The 19,831-nt window shown below is 44.9% G+C and overlaps 1 protein-coding gene across 1 annotated transcript in view; it reads right to left on the bottom strand.

Moving 5' to 3' along the window:
- The window catches only part of LOC147465207 (phenylalanyl-tRNA synthetase, putative / phenylalanine-tRNA ligase), a 95,138-nt gene that overhangs the window by 27,778 nt on the left and 47,529 nt on the right, over positions 1-19,831 (bottom strand). Inside the window, exons 4-8 of the mRNA XM_086518858.1 lie at positions 11,626-11,682; positions 10,955-11,004; positions 9,744-9,836; positions 8,690-8,780; positions 8,348-8,385 (exon numbers count right to left, since the gene is read on the bottom strand). Coding sequence (XP_086374984.1) covers positions 8,348-8,385; positions 8,690-8,780; positions 9,744-9,836; positions 10,955-11,004; positions 11,626-11,682 — 329 coding nt within the window. The remainder of the gene's footprint in view (positions 1-8,347; positions 8,386-8,689; positions 8,781-9,743; positions 9,837-10,954; positions 11,005-11,625; positions 11,683-19,831) is intronic.

Below are 19,831 nucleotides of genomic sequence, written 5' to 3'. Positions count from 1 at the left end.
AAGATAAAGCATATGCATGAGTCCTTTTCTTAGCGGGTAGAGGATCCCTATGTTACCCTACGACATCATTCCATAATGGATGACTAGTCCATTTGGCGCTTGAGAGCCTGAGGCTGCCGCAAGCATGTCTGCACATTAGTCCTATCAGTCTTCCATAGTAGAGTGACAAGCTCTACTTGGTGTTTGGGAGACGTCGTCTCCGCAAACTTGATCTAAGCATGCATACTACTTCATTTTTGTGCACAAATAAAGAAAAAGAGAGTCTTATAAGACAAAAAAATTTTGTTCATTTTTAACATTTTGTACATTTGCTTACTCTTGGGAAGCATTGTAAGCATTGACAAGGTTTAGGTTATCCTTTAATTGTATGCCTTGCATCCATCTAGCATCTTCAAAAGGATAATTCTTAAACTTAATAAGATATCGTCGGATAGTCTTACCGCCTCTTAATACCTTGTCTTCATGTCGGAGAATGGACTCGGGCTGCAGCACCTCCTCGTGGTCCTCGATCTCCGGTGGGTCTTCAATAGTTGGTTCTTGAGGTGGCTCTCCTTTGTAAGGCTTTAAGAGGCTCACATGAAAAGCATTGTGTATGAGCCAATGATTGGGCAACTTAAGTTGATAGGCCATCTCATTGATTGGCCTAAGAATCTGGAAGGGACCATAGTACCTTTTTGCTAGTTTAGCATAGTACTTTTGGTGGCCCGTAGGATTCTTGCCCGTAGTGTGCCTTAATCGAGCCTTGGGAAACTTTAACAAGACCCAATCGTTTTCTTTAAAGGCTTGGGCTCTTCTGTGCTTGTCAGCAGCAGCCTTTTGCCTTTGCTGTGAGATAGAGATAGCATCCTTAATCTTTTGGAAAGATTCTTGTAGGTCTCGGCTATACTCATCTGCAGCGAAGATCTTCCCATGTACCTTAAGTAGCAAGGGACTTTTTGATCTTCCCTCAATTACCTCGAAAGGTGCTTTTCCTGTAGAAGTATGTACAGTGTTATTGTAAGCATACTCTACTAAGGGTAAGTACTTCTCCCATTGGGATCTTTGATCTACTTCCGTTACATAGGCTTTTAGTAGATCGAGAATAGTTAGGTTAGCTATTTCACTTTGGCCATCAGTTTGTGGATGATAGGCCGAAGAGAAGTTTAGCCTTGTTCCTAAATTCTCAAAGAGACCCTTCCAGAAATTACTGGTCATTCTAGGATCTCTATCCGACACTATGGACATTGGCAAGCCATGGTACTTGAAAATTTGTGAAATGAAGAGGGTTGCCATTTGATGGGCTTTGATAGTCTTTTTGACAGGTATAAAATGAGCTTGTTTACTGAACCTGTCTACTATCGTCCATATTCCCGTATTCCCATGGATAGACTTAGGCAATCCAAAGATAAAATCCATGGATATGCTCTCCCACGGTGAATTAGGGATTGGCAAGGGTTGAAGCAATCCAAGTTGCTTCCCTCTATCAAATTTTGTCTTTTGACATACCACACATTTGGAAACATACTCGTGTATGTTCACTTTCATGGTAGGCCAATAGAAATATGTTTCAATTCCCTTTAGGGTAGACTGAATCCCTCTATGCCCCGCATATGGGGGAGCATGAGATTCATACATTACTTTCTCACGTAGTGAGTTAGTAACGCATAGTCTATTGCCATAGAGAAGATAACCATCTTGTAAAGTAAATGGTTCTTCTTTCTTCCCTAATGCAAGGGCTGAAATCACATCTCTAAAATCGGGATCAATAGCATACTCATCTATCATTGAAGATAGATCATTGTGAGTTGCTATGGAAACCGCATTCACTCTCGGTCGTCTTGAGAGTGCATCGGCTACTTGATTATGCTTGCCAGCAATGTGAGCAATATGAAAATGAAATTGCGAAAGGAAATTTGCCCACCTCATTTGTTTGTCGGAGAGCTTGGTCTGCGTCATGAAGTACTTAAGACTTTGGTGATCCGTTCGCAGAATGAAAGGAGTCCCCAATAAATAGTGCTTCCATGAGTCTAAGGCATGTAGAACTGCAAGGAGTTCTTTTTCGTATATGCCTAGAGCTTGCTCAACAGGGTCGAGCCTTCGACTCTCATAGCCTATGGCGTGCCCTTCTTGGAGCAGAACAGCCCCAAGGCAATCACCACAAGCATCACATTGGACCTCAAATGGTTTTGAGAGATCCGGTAGTGTAAGCACGGTTGAGAGATAAGCTTTTCGAAAGCATTGTTCTCCTTAGCAGACCACGTATACCTAACATTTTTCTTTGTTAGGTCATGTAATGGTCCCGCAATTTGTGAGAACTTTTCTATGAAGCGTCTATAGTATGCACACATACCTATAAAGCTTCTTAGTTCATGAAGATTCCTTGGTTTAGGCCATCCTTTTATTACCTCTAACTTGGATGGATCCATTTGGATTCCATCTTGAGAGATAATGTGACCTAAATATTGAATCTCTTGCAAGAAAAATTCACTTTTCTTTCGATTAACATAAAGTTTATTCTCTCTTAAAACTTGAAATATTACCTGGAGGTGTTGCTTGTGTTCCTCCAATGAATTAGAGTAGATGATAATATCATCAAAGAACACTCCAGTGAAGGTTCGATGAGGCCTGAACAGCTTCTCCATCAAGCGGTTAAATGTGGCTGGTGCATTAGTCAAGCCAAAAGGCATGACAATGTATTCGTAAAGACCAAATGTAGTACGAAATGCGGTCTTTACAATGTCTTGATCAACTATCCTTATTTGATGATAGCCACTTTTTAGGTCAATCCTACTGAAGTAGGTCGATCCTTGTAGCTTATCAAATAGGTCTTCTACCCGTGGAACGGGAAACCTATTCTTGATAGTGATCCTATTTAGTGCTCTATAGTCGACACACATACGATATGTGCCGTCTTTCTTTTGCACTAATAGCACAGGTGAGCAAAATGGAGATGAGCTAGGCCTAACCATGCCCTTCTCAACTAACTCATGCACTTGCCGCATAATCTCCTCTTGTTGAGCTTGAGAAACTCTATAAGGAGGTTTGTTAGGCGGTGAACTTCCTGGAAGAAGTTCAATTGCATGGTCGTCATTACCTCGTTTAGGAGGTAGCTCACAAGGGATGTCGTCAATAAAGACATCTTGAAACCCCTTGAGAAAATTGGATAACTCTAATTCCTTTTGGTTGCTTTTATTTTCTTTTGCTAAAGCATTAGGTTCATTTTGAGAATCTTTAACAAAAATCATGTACACGGAAATAGAGCTCTTTATTGACTTGTTGAAAGCTGGTGTATGTACAATGGGGATGGTGTTACCCATCTCCTTAGCATCTATATACATGTCCTTTTCCCTGAACTTAAAGGAGATTCTCCTTTCAGGAAATTTAACATGGGCAGCCAGGCGGTCAAACCATGGTGCCCCTAGGATTACATCCTCATGCTTGAGAGGAGAGATAAAGAAGTCCTCTTTGTCCACATAGCCTTGGACATGAAGCCTCAATTTCCCGATTAAGGGAGTGACTGAAGCTTCTTGCCCCTTGAAGGCACTGTCTGCGGGTAGGATATCTCCCATCTCGTAGGATTGTATGCCTAGCTTGGTGGCTAACTCCATAGATATGAAATTGTGAGTAGAACCAGGGTCAAAGAGAATAAAAGCATCATGTTCTCTTACCTTTCCCCAAGCATGGCATAGAGGAGATCCTTTGTGGTGAGTTTGGTGAATCTCCTCCTCTTGGATTTCAACCAAAGAAGCTCTAGGAGGATCTTGGCGGTTGTTCTTTTGGGGACAAGCGCGGTACGCATGCCCTTGTTCGCCGCACTTGAAACACCGGTTATCTTTACGATAACGCTCAAGCTCTTCAGGAGAGAGTTTATTCTTTCCTTTGTAAACTCCCTTCTCTTTAGCTTTGTTGGAATTGCCCTTAGGAGACTTTTGGACATTGTCCTTCCCCTTAGGCTCATTGGAACCCTTGTTTTCCGGGGGCTTATTATTTCTTTTACCCCCCGTTTGGAAATTGATTCGCGAGGCCACCATAGTATGGTGTATTACCGCCGATATGGTACGTGGCCTTTGGGAGTTGACATACTCCGCCATTTCTTCGGTTAAGCCCGCACAAAATTGTTGCTTTTGCTCTCCAAAATCCAACTTTTTGAAGACAGTGGCTTTGAGTTGTAGGTCCCAAAACTTGTCTACATATTTGTGGATGGATTCATTGGAGAGAGCTTTAAGCTTCGCCATTCGGTGAGTACTTTGTCTTTGGCATCGGTGGCCAAAAACTGCTTCATAATGGAAGCTCTTAAAGCCTTCCATGTTCGTGGAGCTTCACCGTTGGCTCGTAGGCTAGACCACCATTGTCTGGCGGACTTTTGAAAGTGCATAGCTACATGGCGTAGCTTAGAGGACTCCGTGAAGCCCTCATCTCCAAACGCCGCATCGAATTGCTGGATAAAGGCCAAAACTTTGTCTGTAGCACCGAAGGTGCCATCATAGGTAAGGAAAGAGATGCTCTTCCCTCCCTCTTTGAATTTCTTCAGCTTGGACGACCTCTTCCATGCGGCATAGGATTTCCTATGGCCTCTTCTTTTTGATGGTTCAAAAGTTGCACCATCACTTTCTTCAGAAGATGAAGAATTTGAAGAAGGTGGAGAAGAGGGTGACCTCTTTCTCGCCTTTTTCTTGTCTTGATCTTTGTCGTCTTCACCATAGCTTTCATAAGAGGAAGAGGATGAAGAAGATGGAGAAGAGGGTGTCCTCTTTCTCGCCTTTTTCTTCTCTTGCTTTTTATCATCCCTCTTTGAATTATGGCGTGGAGAAGAGTGTGATGGTCTTCTCCGCTTTGGTGGTGATGGAGAGCGTTTAGCCCGCCGTCTTCGTGGAGCCATCTCCGCCGAGGTGGCGGGAGACTCGCTTCTTTCTCGTTCCTTCGGTGGAGGCTCTTGAGTTCTCCTTTGGGAAGGAGATGCATCATCAAGAAGTAAGTTCTTGAGCCCTTCATATGGATTCTCTGCTTCTTCTCGAATCGGAGAGAGACCTCTTTTGGTAGTCTCACAAGGAGGCTTCCTAGGTATTCTCTCGTCATGGTGATGAGCTTGGAGAATCCCGTGAGCACGAAGCTGCCGTTGCACTTCACTTTGGAGAGATGGATTGCCCATGGCTTGTTGAAGCCTAGAAACAAGATAATTAACAAGCATTGAAGCATCATTAGTAGCTTGCTCATGAGCAAAATCAAAATTATCAACATTAATTTCACTCTCTTTAATATTGTCAGCCATTCTAACAACTTTTAGGTGTAAACTTTTTAGGTGTACTTTGGCACTTCAAGCCCTAGTTGCTACTCCTCTTTACCCCTTTAGAAAAAGCACTCAAGCTACTGTACCCGCGGCTCGAATACCATTAATTGCAAGGAATAGAAGAGAGGGTCTTTCGACACCAAAACAGCACCGGCTCCTGTCAAGCTTCTAATAGCTCAATAGTGGTTAAGCCGTAGGCAAGCCCCGTAGGACTCCACTATTAAGACCATAGCTCTCGACGGTGATGCCCCGTTAACTGCACAAAGGCAGGCGCACTGCAAGGCTGAAAAATCCCTATTCTACTTACTCACAAGCAATTAATAATACCAACCATTTGTAGCTAGCTTGAGGACCTCCCTTCTTGAGCAAGAAAAGAGAAACCTTGAGCTCTGATACCAATGTAACATTTAATGGCCTAAAATCTTATGTGTAGCGGAAATTAGCATGAACATAGTGGGCATTTCATTAGAATAGATTCCTAATGAGAATTACAAGAGTGCTTGGGTGGAGAGAGCAACAAAAAGCATAACACCTAGTTAGATAGCATCGACAATACTTTCAAAAGAGAGAGTAATTAAGCTATTGACAACAGTTGAGGACCGGATTTGCATGGAGCCGGTCCCCCCTCCAAAAGGCTTTGTATTATGGTTTCTCCCATCCAGAGAGACATTGTACAATACAATTCTTTGTGTTCCTTCAAGACTAGCTAGTGCAATGAAGATGGAAGCTTCATACACCAAGCAAAACACTTAATCAAACACAACTTGAATTATCCCCGTTCTCAGACCCAAGACCTCACACACCTTCGAAGATGGTGAGAGCTAGCAGGGTATGAGAGTAGATTGAGAGGAAAAAGAAGTATCTTACGAGAAAGAAGTACATCTCCTCACATAATCACTCATATTAGCATAGCTTAGCTTAGTAATTAGCTTGGTAGAGAAGATGAGCATGCATTGAAGCTTGGCTCTTGGTTGGATTTGCATCCACATGCCAAGAGAGTGTTGATGTAGGCTTCTATCTCACAAGCTTGGAGTAGGTGATGAGCTCTCCATTAAAGCTTGGGAGGAGATAGAGTATTTTCCCTTCACACATGGTCAAGTGTGAGAGTGTGTGTGACAATGCCAAGCAAAAATCAGCCCCCCCTCTCTCTTGGGCGAGCCCTAGCTGCTAAATAAGTCTAGCCTTTGCCTCATTGGACCTCCCCAGGTCAAGCCAATAGGAATTAAGCAGCATAAGTGATAGCCTTTAGACATGTGTCCCCCTTTCTCCTTTTGTGAGAGCTTTAGATAATTAAATAATTAAACTAAACTCTCATTGGACCCCTTTGCCTCCTGGCCAATAGGAATCAGGCAAGCCATGGGGCTCCTGAATGCTCATTGGACCCCTTGGGAGACTGCCCAATAGTCTTCTAGGAGACTTAATTCTCATTGGTTTCTTTTATAAAATGTTTTTAAATTAATTAAACTAGATTTACTCTAGCTTAATTCTCATTGGTCCACTTCAAGGGTCTTCCAATAAGAATTGGGCACACCTTGTGGGCATCTGGCCTAGGGAGCTGACATGTGTCCCTCATTCCCTTTGTGTAAAGGGAGCCTGTGTGTGTGTGTGTGGCTTTCTCTCTCATCCCCTAGCTTTGGGGCTCGCCCCCTCCCATGTAGGGATGTAGAAAGACTTTTTGGTCACACAAAGCATCCAATTTTCCCTAGGGTTGACCTTTGGACACAACCTTTGAATTTTGGAACCTTAGCATTTTGGAAGTCTTAATGGGCTGAACCTTAGGGTCTTTTTGGCCCATTGTTTCACATGGCTCTTTTGCAGATGGCCCCCCCTTTGGATCCCTATTTTCCCTCCTTTGGATCCCTACTGTGGCCGGTCTGCTAACTTAACCAATATTCTACCTTTTTCTCCCTTGGCACTTCCCCACATTAAATGATCAGTTTAATATGAGAAAATCATTTAGGAGAATTAGATATTGATTATTATGACAGTGTGTGTGTGTGTGTGTGTGTGTGAGAGAGAGAGAGAGAGAGAGAGAAATGAAATGTAATATTAACGTCTTCAAAAGGCCAAAATGACCTATGAGACCAAAAGGTTACATGTGATGAATCTCATACCAGGTCTGGGTACAAAAAGTACAAAGAACTGAAAAGAAAATAGTGGAGGGGGGGGCGGGGCGGGGGGGGGGGGGAGAGAGAGAGAGAGAGAGAGAGAGAGAGAGAGAGAGAGAGAGAGAGAGAATTGTGCCCTCATGCTACCTCCGTTTATCTAGTAAATGCAGGACATGGCGTGCCTGCTCGAAGGGGAGGGTTGAAAGCTTGGAAGCGCATCTCATTCTAGATTCATCTCCATTGTGGTAAGACCGTAAGGTTCGTAGGGAGATGGGGGGCAAGGTAGATAAAGCAAGGGAGGGTGGTAGGAACTGACGATATGCGGAAGCGCAGAAAGGAGGCAGACAACAGAGTCTTGGAGCAGATCAAGGAGCCCAATCAATGGTAGCATAGCTTCACAATCAATTAGTGAAAAGCCGTGTCAGTAGCTTTTAACAAATTCGGTCTCGGCTCTCGAAATGGGTGAAAGCCATCATGATACAACAAGCTGGCAGCTACTGACTTGTGAGCAATCTTTGAAATGAGTTCCTTCTCTCTTTGCAACAAGTGTCCTGGATCTCCACCAACCAATCAAAAAATTGCGCATTTTTAAAAAATAACCTCCGCTTTTTCATTAGCAAAAAGGGAAGGCATCACTAAGGCCTCACTCCTTTGGGGCAGGCCAAAAATGTAGGATTGTATTATATTTCACTGAACATTCCTTCGAGCAAATACAATAAAATCAAAAGTTTAGGTCAAATTAGTCAACTATTCGCCCATCGTATGGAGTTTTTAACGAATTATTCGCCTATATATGATAATTCAAGCCAAATAATGCAAAGCCAGGTACTAGCGACAGGGTAATACCCATATCTGAAAGTAGGATGAACCAACTCAAGCTCTTACATGGAGCTCCTAATTTCAGTATAGGGTGAATTCCTTAAACTTAATAGCATTATTATATGAAACATAACTGAATCTAGAAGAAACTTACCCCATCTCCAGGAAAATTTTGCAGATCTGAGCCCGCACCTAAAACATCCAGATTCAAGTTAGCCAAGACTGTCATTTATGAGCTATTCAAAAACAGCCAAACTTTTTGATTATGTCCTCCACAGTCCCCAACCCTTGTGCAAACTACCCAACCAAGTCCTGAACTCCTAAACAGCCCAAATCTACAACCCTGCTGCTTGTACAAGAGCTCATTACGGTCCCATAAGCTTGAAAACATGCAAGTAACTTGTAGCATGTGATCCCATAAAAACAAGAAAACTCCCAGAGGCATCCCTCTTAAGCAGCAATAAAGTAGAGTCCATAGCAAAGAAATAGATCTGACCTTAAGCAAAGGATGAAGATGACCACACTCCAAAGGTTGTCCCAATGCGCTGAAATTATAATCCTTGAACTCCACATTGTCCCAATTGCCTCTGCAGTGAAAAAAGAATCAGAAGAATGAGGCATTCTTGCGACTATAGTAGTGTTATCAGAGAAATTTGTAATACTCCCCATGCATCTAAAACAAGATACCTTCAAAAGATGAAAGATAGAAATTTATTTCACACTTTATTTTTTAATAGTTTTGACGGTTGTCAATCAAGTTAAATCAGACCAGCAAATGTTAATTGAATTTTTTTTATAAAACAAAATAAACATTGAAATAACACAAAAATTTTCAGAAGTGTGTAGATGGCCTGATAAGACAGCTGAGATATTCTTTGCATGCTCAGAATTGATGATGCACCTTACAAATTCATCATTTCTAAAAGACAAAACACGTGCATGCATGAATATAAGTTTGTGTATTATAGCTTCTGTCTCATGGCTTTAGAGATGCAAACTATTCATAATGCAGGAGTGGCAGTTGTTTGAGAAGAAATGACAACTATGGATTATAAGGAGGCTGAAAGGCGTTCTTTTCCGAATCCGCCATTGTAAGTGACAACTAATGATTAATCCAGCGCCATCGTGTGTGTACAGCAAAGGTTTTGATAGGATGCAGAAAGGTGGTCTATTCAGGATGCACCATGCACATTTGTTGTTTGATATAAAAGTTCAACCCAGATGCTTAATAAGACCTCTTTTACAAAAATTTATTTTGACCTGTTTATGCTATTCCGCCTAGCAGACAACATAATGGACTTGTTTGACCACAGAGTGAATCATCAGTGCAACAAGGGTAAACACATAACAGACTTGTTCTAACAAGGAGAATAAGTGTGACATTAATGAGGAGAATAAGTGTGATGTTAAACTAATGAACCACTTTATTTGAACATCAGCACATGATGGAAGCAAACTAAGAAACGACCTTGAAGATAACTCATTGATAAGAAACTTCCATTATCAACAAGGAACCAAGAGAGAGGTAATCCTTAACTAAAAAAACTTACTTCTGTAGAAGATCGCGGGTCAGATCTGTAGCAGGTTTACTCCGTTGTGGAGCATAGTTGGGGCCTTTTCTAACAGAGAACCCTTTCCATGTCCTGCCATAACACAAGAATAAATCATACGAAACCTTTTTTCTGTTTCTTTTGAGGGGGGTGGGGGGGGAACAAAATCCAGACTTCACCTAGCATTATTAGCTATCCCACTTCTAAAGAAAACAGCTCATTATGCTAGATACAGTAATAATAAGCACAGCAAGTTATGCTGGCATGACACTAGAATACACCCAGAGTACTTTACAAGCACTCTACAACATACTAAGGAACTCTTAGTGTCAGATCCAGAAAAATAAAAAACCGAGATTCACCCATCGAGGACAATGTAGGTGACAGACTCGTGTGAATCAACCACAAGACAATATAACCATCAGCTCCATCATGCATAGTAATGACCAAATACAATGACATCACTCATGTTGATCTAATTCAGAGCACTTATATTTCAATGTACTACAAAAGTGAAATTGCAAAATATCCCTTTTTTGCCAAAAGAAGCTGCGTATGACTATCCAATGGCATACGTACTTTTGAATGTTACTTGATTTAATCCGCGATAGTCAATACAAAAACAGAGTACTATCCTTCCTTCAGTTGAAAAGTTTAGGAGTAACCCATAGAGAAACAGTAGGTTGAATGTAGCCTTCGTCCAAGTAGTTGAGAAGCAGCTCTTTGAGTTCAGTAGAATCGAGTGCAGACATCTTTCATGGTCTACGAGCAACTGGTTGAACTCTTGGAATAAGCTCAGTTGCATGATCAACTTCACGCTCTGGTGATAATTTTATAAGATCTTCGGGGAGAACATCATCAAATTCAATAAGCCACTCTGGTTCGGGTGTCCTTGATTTCTTTTCCAAAGGGTTAAGCTTTTACAACGTAAATCATCTCATTCTTCCTATACCCTTTCGTTAATCTTCTTGTCAATTTATCAAATGGCCCTTCACCTAATGAAGAGTTTTAAGACTCTTCATGTAATGGGATCCCTATGCAAAACCTTGAATGTTGTTTAGTCATGCATAAATGCAATTATGCAGACACTTATAATACCATTGACATTACCCACAAAAACAGTTGAGGTATTATTTAATTCAAAGAGAAAAAACAACTTGAGTTTCTCCGTGCTTTGGAACAAAAGAAACAAAGGACAACTATGTACATACTGTCGCTTTATCAGGGTCCTCTTTTTTAACGCATCCACATTTTGTATGTCCTGTCAAAGTTACAACAAGATCAATTACCACCTTCGACTGCTCATAAAAATGAAAACAACCAGAAGCTTGCAAAAAACATTCAGAACATTCTAAATGCTTCAAAGTTGTATACGAACAAATTGACCAGAATTATGCTCACAAAGGTCGCCAGCTTCACACAAAAGGTTGGAACTTACAAAGATCATAAAACAGGAGGAAAAAGGCAGCCCAGAAAGATCAAACTAGAAGTGAAAAATCCACAATGACAAGTTGGTAATGTTACACGGGTCACACTACATTTCACAAACAAGATAATACCAAAAGCTTATATGTCTGATTCCGTCTACCTGTAGACTTATCAAATAGATATACAAGACCCTGCAATAACTTGAACAAGGCAGAGAAAACATGTTAAAACAACCAAACTCAAAGAGAGCATTGGAATTCCAGAAAGGGAGAAACCCAACGAAAAGAGGGGAAGGAATAAGTTTGCTGATGATCTGAACAAAGGGACCCCCAGAGAATTTGGATTCCAAGAAGGGAGAAACCCCATCAGAAGATGGAAAGAGATGCAAAACAAAAAGGACACCCACCCCCCCCAAAAAAAGGCTTTTAAAAAAGATATAAGGCTCTAGCTCTACCTTGCCATTTTTTGCTGCCAACAGTTGCTCTTTGATAATGTCCTGAACTTGCTCAACCTACAAGTAAAGAAAAATAGTCATGCGTTCCAGTAAATCTTGTCAAACACCTAATGAGTTCCAGTAGATCTCTTCAAGCAAGCTTATTTAAATGATAATCATCGTGTTTTTACAAAAGCTCAAATTTAGGGTATCCAAATTTCACAAAACTCGAAGTTGAAGTTATTCATATCAAGACAGGAGAAGCAAGAGCATAAACCTAATCAACTCCTCCAATAACATAGACATAAGACAGAAGTTCAATTTCTTAATTTTTAAAATAAGCTATGAACTAAGTTGAGATCTACAGCCTAGAGACCTAGGAAGAGGCATCACCCAATAAACTCAAACAAAACCTCAGCATCGAGCGACCTTAACTGATTGCCTTTCCAATTTTCACACAGGAAGGCCAAATCATCGTTTTTATCACGCATAGCTTGGACAGTAGCTACAAGATCCCTTCTTGCAGCATTAAATTCTCTCTTTTGCAATTACATACTGGCTCCTGGTCCACTTTGACCCATTGAGAGATTTTCTTCTCTTTCTAAGTATCTTCTGCATGTTTTCTTCAGCTGGCAGCCAGTCCACCAACCTTCGAACTCTAGCTCTTATTTGATATTAACTCTTTGTAAGAAAGCTCTCTAGATTCCTCTCTCTAATTCTTTTCCTGTAATGTTTTCCTGAACAGCACTCATACATCCATCATTCAATTTTAACCCCCTTGATATTCCAATAACTTGCAGCTTGCAATCCATTCTGCTACGGGCTTGGACACTCCAAGTGAAAAATCAATCAAACACGAGCAGAAACTGCAAATAACTAAACTGAACTTGGAGAGAGAGAGAGAGAGAGAGAGAGAGAGAGAGAGAGAGAGAGAGAGAGAGAGTCAACACGGAACGGCGGAGTTCCATCCCAAGATGCATTGGCCCCAAAGACTGGTAGTATTTCTTTATTATTGCTTTGCAAAGATACAACTCCCCGAGGGTCCATCTCTCCAAGACTACATCCATATGCTCTCCAAAGAGTGCCCCTCAGGGCACTTATAAACAATACAAGGGACGCCCAAAAGTAGAGCCCCAAAAGCACTTCATCCAAAAGCATTTGCATTCAAAAGCGTGCACCAAATCAGCCAAAATCAACCAGCGCAAACTGCAGAATTCCGTACAGCATTGCCACATCAATAGCATTTACAAAAATCAGCCCAGCTTTTATGTTATTGTCCTTTTTAGGGTTTAGCGATGCCTTTAAGTTGGCAAGGTACGTTTTTAAAACCCTAACCCCTTTAGGCCCCTCCACCACATCTTCAAGTTCTTCTAGGTAAGAGTATACCTTCATAAGTTCACAAATTCAGGGTGGTCTCATACAATCACGTACGTTTTGTCCACGTACGAAGACGTACGGTACTCATCGAACTAGAAAATTTTATGTCGTACGACATGGTTACGTACGTACAAAATAAAAACACGTAATTCTTAAGCCTAGATTTTACACTTGAGACAATTTCTCGATTACACTTGACTCAAGAAGCAAGCTTCATGGAGGAATGGAGAGCTATGAGGGAGGAATGGAGAGCTTGAGAGGCTAGAGCAAATTTTGCAATCTCTCATGACTCATGAGAGAGCTTGAGAATGACTCGTGAGCTTGAGCCTTGAGTTGGAACTTAATGGAGAAGAAGAGAAAGAGGGCATCCTTATATAGATTTAGAGTGTAGACACTTGCCCTTGAACATTGAAGGACCAAGGTCCAAAGCAATGAGAGAGAGAGAGAGATGAGGCTCAAGGCATGTGGGAGGTGAGGGGGGGGGATCCTAGGCTAGGTGGGAGGGATCCTATGCCAAAAGGCGACCCAAAAACCTCCTAGAAAAAAGCGCAGTCAAAAGTTCTCAAATTGGTCAAAGTGATCGTTGACTGGTCAAACGGGCAAAAAAATCCACCGGACGGATCGAACGCCTTGACTGGACAGGACGCCTCGTTCCATTCGTTGGACGAGAACAACCCTGTTCACAATAGTCTAAACTAACGAATTATAAGATGGGATAAAACATTCATAAAACTACAAAAGCAAGGGACACGAGAAAACCAAAAAAACAAAAACAAAAAAACAAAAAAACAAAAAAAAAACTAAATGCTTTATTTGCTACTAAACAGAACTAGATAAAACAAAACATTATTTACTTAAATATGTTTTTAGAAACGGCATACGCAAAATAAGTAGAAGTAGCTTACTTGGCTAAAACTTGAAACAAGTACGCAACTTTAAACTAAAAAGGATAAGACATTGAAAAGACTAAATCCTATTGAAGTGATACAACTGGAAGGTTTCTAAATCCTTTAGCTCGCTGCTGCCCTCGCCCTCTCCCCCCCTGCGCACGTATTGCCCCCCCTTCTCTTTCGCCATAGCTCCCCCCCCCCCCCCAAAGCTGTGGTCTCGCGCTGACCTGTCCTGCCCTGCAGTGCCCGCAGTCATCACCAGCGCGCAGCCTGTCCAACAAGAAAGCATCCCCAGCGCGCCCGCCATGTCTCAGCCCCTTTCGCCGCGCCTCAGCACGCCCGCCAGCCCCGCCTCGCAATCCCACTCTCTCCGCAACGCCATTCTCCCCTCTACCCTTGTTTTCTGCTCGGTTGAAGTCGTCATCTCACTCGACGTACTCGATCGCAGAACGCCACCACTCGTCAACGACTCTTCGCCCTTTCTTCACGGCAGCAGACACTGATGGAGGCTCATGCTCCACCTCAGAGGGACTCTCAGGAAGCCTCCTCGCCCGACCCTACAGAGCCCACCATCAAACTTGCTCTTTCACCGACAGAGCAAGCGAGCCTCGCAGCAAAGGTGGAGCGCCTCCAGGCGACCTCCGTCATCTGCAAGATTCTCGGCACCAAACCCAGCAGAGGAGAGCTGCGTGACCTTCTCCAGGCCCGCCTTCTCGTAGAGGTGGGCAAGATCTTGCACGTTCAGATCCTCGGACGAGGCTACTATCAGATCGAGTTTGAGACCTCCGAGATGGCGTCCAAGGTCATCGCCATGAGCCCCTTGACCATCCAAGCAGTTCGAGCCCACTTTTGACAGTGGAGACATGGTTTTGACCCTGCTTCAGATGTTTTGGTAGAGGAGGCAGACATTCCCATCTCCGTCTGCTTTCCTAGTTTGCGGAGGGAGTATCTACCACTTTTGTCCAGGATAGGCTCAGCAATTGGGACTGTCCTGGAGACACCTCGCACGGCAGCCTCAGTAGCTGCCAAGGCGGCCGGCATTCCCTCAGTTCGCGTTTTGGTTAGGGACACTCACACTCTCCCGAAGGTCATCCTCCTTCCTTGGGTGAATGGGGGTTGGTTTAGACAGAGCGTGGAGTATTCAGGCCCCCCGAATCAGTGCTTCATTTGTCGATAGATGGGCCATCTTGCGAAGGCCTGAGCACGGAGGAGGCCCTGACCTACACCACAGACCCAGCCCCAGCCTGCAAGGGCTAGCCAGCAGCCACAGGCAGAGACACAGAGCACACAGGCAGAGCCACCCTCCGAGCCTGGGGTCCAACGGAGGAGGGATGGCAGCAGGTTCGTGGTCGACGACGGCAGGGGCCACAACGACAGCCTGGCACTCAGAGTGGTCCTCAAGCGCCTGCCCAGCAGCAGCGGGTTCCCACGGGGAACCGATTCGGTCCTCTTGAGCAGGACAAGGTTCCTACTCCAGCCCCCACCTCAGCTTCACCTTCGACAGCCCCCCCGAGTTTCCCCCCTCCTCATCAGCCTCCCCCCCCGCCGCCTCTCCCCCTCGCCCCTCTACCTTTGCCAGTCCCCCCCGCCTCTCTTCTCCCCCACCTCCCCCTCCCCCACCTCCCCCTCCCTCATCTCCCCCTGCTCCTACACCCCCCCTCCCGCTCTAGTTCCACTGTCGACCCAAGAAGCAGGGCCATCTCAGTTTGGCTATGAGATCTCTTGGCAACGCCTTTGCCACGAGTCACTTGACGAGAGAGGGACAGCCTTTCTTGCGACCCCCTCTACAGGTATATAAATCTTCCTTTGCAGCAGTTCCTCGTGGTCTGACGAGCTTCGACATTCGGCTCCGATGGTACTTCTTTTCCTACGACTTTACACGCTTTCTCGGCGACTCCTCATCAGACCTTTAGGCAGCCCGCTTAAAGGTTCATGTTCTGTTCCTTGCAGCTAGGGGGATAGAGGCCTTAGACTCAACGGTTGGCTTCTTTTTTCCCCTTTGCGACAGGGACCAGATTGAGTGGACTCTCGACTCAATGTTGGAGTGGCTCCATACACAAGCCCAAGACTTCTCTCACCACATTGGAGACCTAGGAGTTACAGACATGCTTCACACTTTGTGGCCATAGGCCAAGTTTGCTATGACCCCTCTAGATGCAGCAGGATGTAGGCACATTGTGGTTCACTTCTTTGCTGATACGCAGTGCTCGCCATGCTATGTACACATTCATGAGGATTCCTGGACAGAGGAGGTTGCTCTACGTACGGCTTGGTCTACTTGGGCTTGGGCCAGGCAATCTTTACAATCACGCCTATCTAGAGGACGCTCGAATGAGACTACTCCCCATACAAGCCAGCCTCGAAGATAGCACGTTTAGCTGTTGCGGCAGCATCTGTTCTCTCTCGCTCCACATGAGGATCATCTCATGGAACGTGCACGGATTAGGTGGGCCCCAATTTCAGCGTCAAAGGGGCCGACTACGTCAGGAGCTTCAGCGTTGCCTTGTGGGAGGAGAGATTGATCTCCTTATGCTACAGGAGCATCATCTGTGTGAGCCGCATTAGACGATGTGGTCAGCTCTTACGTGGACGATATGATACTTTTTGGTCAGCTGCTATTGGACCTGGAGGCATCCAGGGTGGGGTATGTATGACTATTGCGGATTCTTTGCAGCAGGTCATTGTGGGCAGAGGAATTATTGTGCTAGGCATGGCTCAGTGGATCACTATGCAGGTTCAGGGTTGCCTTGTGGGCTTCCTGAACATATATGCGCCAAATGTGGCGAGTGCACGAGCAGAGTTTTGGTCACAAATTGTTGAGTCTCTGCCGCAGGCAAAGCAGTGGTGCATAGGGGGTGACTTCAACATGTTGAAGGACCCTTCTGACAGGATTGGCCTACGACAGAGTTGACTGGGACTTTCTGGAGGGCACTCTACGCATGATGGGCTTCTCAGATGCTTAGATCAGAGGGGTGTCAGCTTTGTACAGACGGGCACACAGTCAGGTACTTTTGTCAGGAGGCAGAGGTGATCGTTTCATGCTCACACGCTCGGTTAGACAGGGCTGCCCTCTTGCCCCCTTCCTCTTTTTGTTCTATGCTGAGGCAATGAGCAGGTTTTTGGTGTCGCAGCAGGTTGGTTTACGGGCTTAGCACTCCCTATTCGGGGAGATGAGCTACTAGACGCTGAGTTTGCTGACGACTCAGCCTTGTACTTGGATGGTCAGGAGGCCAACCTTCACAGGTGTGAGCAAGCTCTTGAGACCTTCTGTTGTGCATCTTGCGCACTGATCAACTGGAGAAAGACAGTGGCTTTCTCGGTTGATAGTGCTCCTGTGCCCGATTGGATCATAGGTGAGGGTTTCAGGTGGATTCCCCCACGGACTGCAGTTCGGTACTTGGGCTGTCAGGTTGATTTGGAATTGTCTCCCGAGCAGCAGATTGCTCCCCTCCTCCTGTCTATCAGGAGGAAGTTGTTACATTGGAGCTCCGCACGACTTTCTTTGGCTGGCAGAGTTGTAGTGGCCAACCAGGTGTTGTTGGCTACTATGTGGTACATCATTTCTTGCAGGATCTTCTCGAGTTCTTGTATCAGCCAGGTAGAGAGGCTGATCAAGAACTTCCTTTGGTTAGGACGTGACACTCAGACAGCCCGGGCCAAAGTGGCTTGGCAGATCATCACTCTTCCTTGTTCACAGGGAGGGCTTGGGATCATATACCCAGTTGTTTTCAGAGGATCCGAGTGGTGGGCACCTGTGGGAGGACTTGTGTCATCGATCCTGACCCAGCTACTCTTGAGACTGGACATTGGAGACTGTGGGCTTGGGAGTGCTGCCCACTGGCACGAGTACAGTGCGATCCTAGAGAGTGGCTTTGGAGGGACCCTTTCTCTTCTGCAGACCACCCAGGTGTCCCTTTCTTTCAGTACATTGTTCGACTGGGACGTCACATACTGGCAGCACAAAGAGAGGCTCGCCCTACTGCAGCACCTCATTGGCAAGAGGAGGGTCTCACAACTAAGTTCTTGGCAGCTTTTTGGGAGAGGTTGTGGGACTCCAGACAGCCGAGGCGAGTCACTTTGTTTTAGTGGATGGTCGCACACAGAGATACAGCAGTTGGGAGCTGGCTTGTGCAAAGTGGTCTCTCGACCGCATGCGCAGCTTGTGACCATCTTGTGGAGAGTCAGTGTCACTGTCTCTGAAATTGTCCCTTGGCACAGCAGGTGTGGCTTCGTGTTCTTCGGTTGATGCCTGCTCTCTCCACGGCTTGGCAGTACACTTGGGGGGCAGCTGCTTGGTCCACTCTCACGGGCCCAGCACTTCAGTTTGAGCTATCTTCCACCAGCAGGATGATAGTGATGCAGGGGGGGGGGGGGGGGGGGGACCTACACTCCAGCTTGCCACACAGCTTACTCCACAGGAGTGGTGCAGTGAGAGAGAGGAGTGCTAGGAGCTCATCAGTGGCCTAACACTCTGGTTCATCTGGCGGGCCCGTTGCTTCCGCATCTTTGAGGCTCGCCCTGTACCACCAGCAGAGACTGTTCGCGATCTTTGGTTAGAACTAATCCACACTCTCAGAGGACAGCTCGAGAGACTTCAGGGTAGCTCCGACCGCATGCAGGAGCGCAGAGAGGCCTTCCTTCGACTTTGGCGTCCTGGGCCTTTTTTCACCATGGTCCAGGGTGTACTCAGACGGCACTACCGTACACCTGTGTGGCTTTTCCCTCCTCCCACTTCTTGATTTAACCTCATTGTACATATGCTGTTTTTTCATTGGGAGAGTCTCCCCATCATGGTTGTTGTAGCCCTCTCTCGAAGAGGTGGTTGTAGCCCTATGGGCACTTTCATTAACTAATAGAAGGATCTTTTTCTCAGAAAAAAAAAAGACTAAATCCTAAAAATCAGACTCCACACAACTTCTTCTGAAGGAATAATTCTTTAAGCCCTAATGTAACCGGCCCGTAGACTCGCTAAAGGGCGGTAGACTTTAGCTTTCACTCGAATCTTTATTTGAACTTTACGACACAAAGCAACTCCACGAATAAACCTGTGATTAGAAGTTAACACTTCAAACAAAAACACAGCTTGGCAGCTAGAGTGCTTCCAAGCAGACAACGACACCCTGTAAGGAGAAAACCTGCAAATTACTACAAGCTGTCCCGCTTTTACCGGACTGAAAATGACGTGCTCTAGCCCGACTTCGGTAGCATAACCACAATAGAAAGCATCAGAAGTAAAATCCCCGTGCAAAAGGTGACTTTCTTGGCACATTCGAGCACTTTCCCAAACCTGGCGAGAATCTGCAGCACACTGAATTCTCTGTTTTTCGCCCCGAAAATGCACCAGATCACATGTACAGTGATCCCCTTGCTTCCCCGAAGTTCCTAAGGGTATTAGGGATCAAAAAGGGTCAAAACCCTAAACCTGTAAAAATACATAGCAAGCTCTAATTTATTGTTTCGGACCCATTTCTCCGAATTCGCACATACCTGCGGGGGATTAGCAATTAGCTAATCCAGAACCTATGAAAGAGGCTCTTGCCACGGCAAACACGCATGCCACACAACTATACATATAGATGGAAAGCCCTTGAGCCGGGCATCACGATTCTGTGCACGAGAGCGGAATCATCGCGCTACATAAGACAAGGGAGAAGGCAAGCTTTCAATTAAAGCTGTAACACCTAGACCCGCTACTCACACAGTGTAGGCACTTAAGAAGATCAATCCTTCTCTCTCAAAAATGGGCGCTCCTCTTCAGATGAGTCAGGCAAATCGCTCTGGTGCGCCATGTGTCCACTTTGCCTCTTTTGAGTTAATTTCCTAGTACCCACCAAATTGTAAGTGTCACATGGGGCCTTAATGACTTTGAACTGAGCCTAGACATACTTTTACTGCTCAGATTTCAATGCCAACTAGCCCGACCAACTCGTGGCGACCTGGCCTTTACTACTACGGATGAA

Source organism: Adiantum capillus-veneris, chromosome 1, assembly GCF_014529385.1.
Source record: "Adiantum capillus-veneris isolate H3 chromosome 1, ASM1452938v2, whole genome shotgun sequence".
In the NCBI taxonomy this organism is placed as follows: domain Eukaryota; kingdom Viridiplantae; phylum Streptophyta; class Polypodiopsida; order Polypodiales; family Pteridaceae; genus Adiantum; species Adiantum capillus-veneris.
Note: the sequence above shows the minus strand (reverse complement) of the source record. Positions and strands in the feature narration are given on the sequence as shown.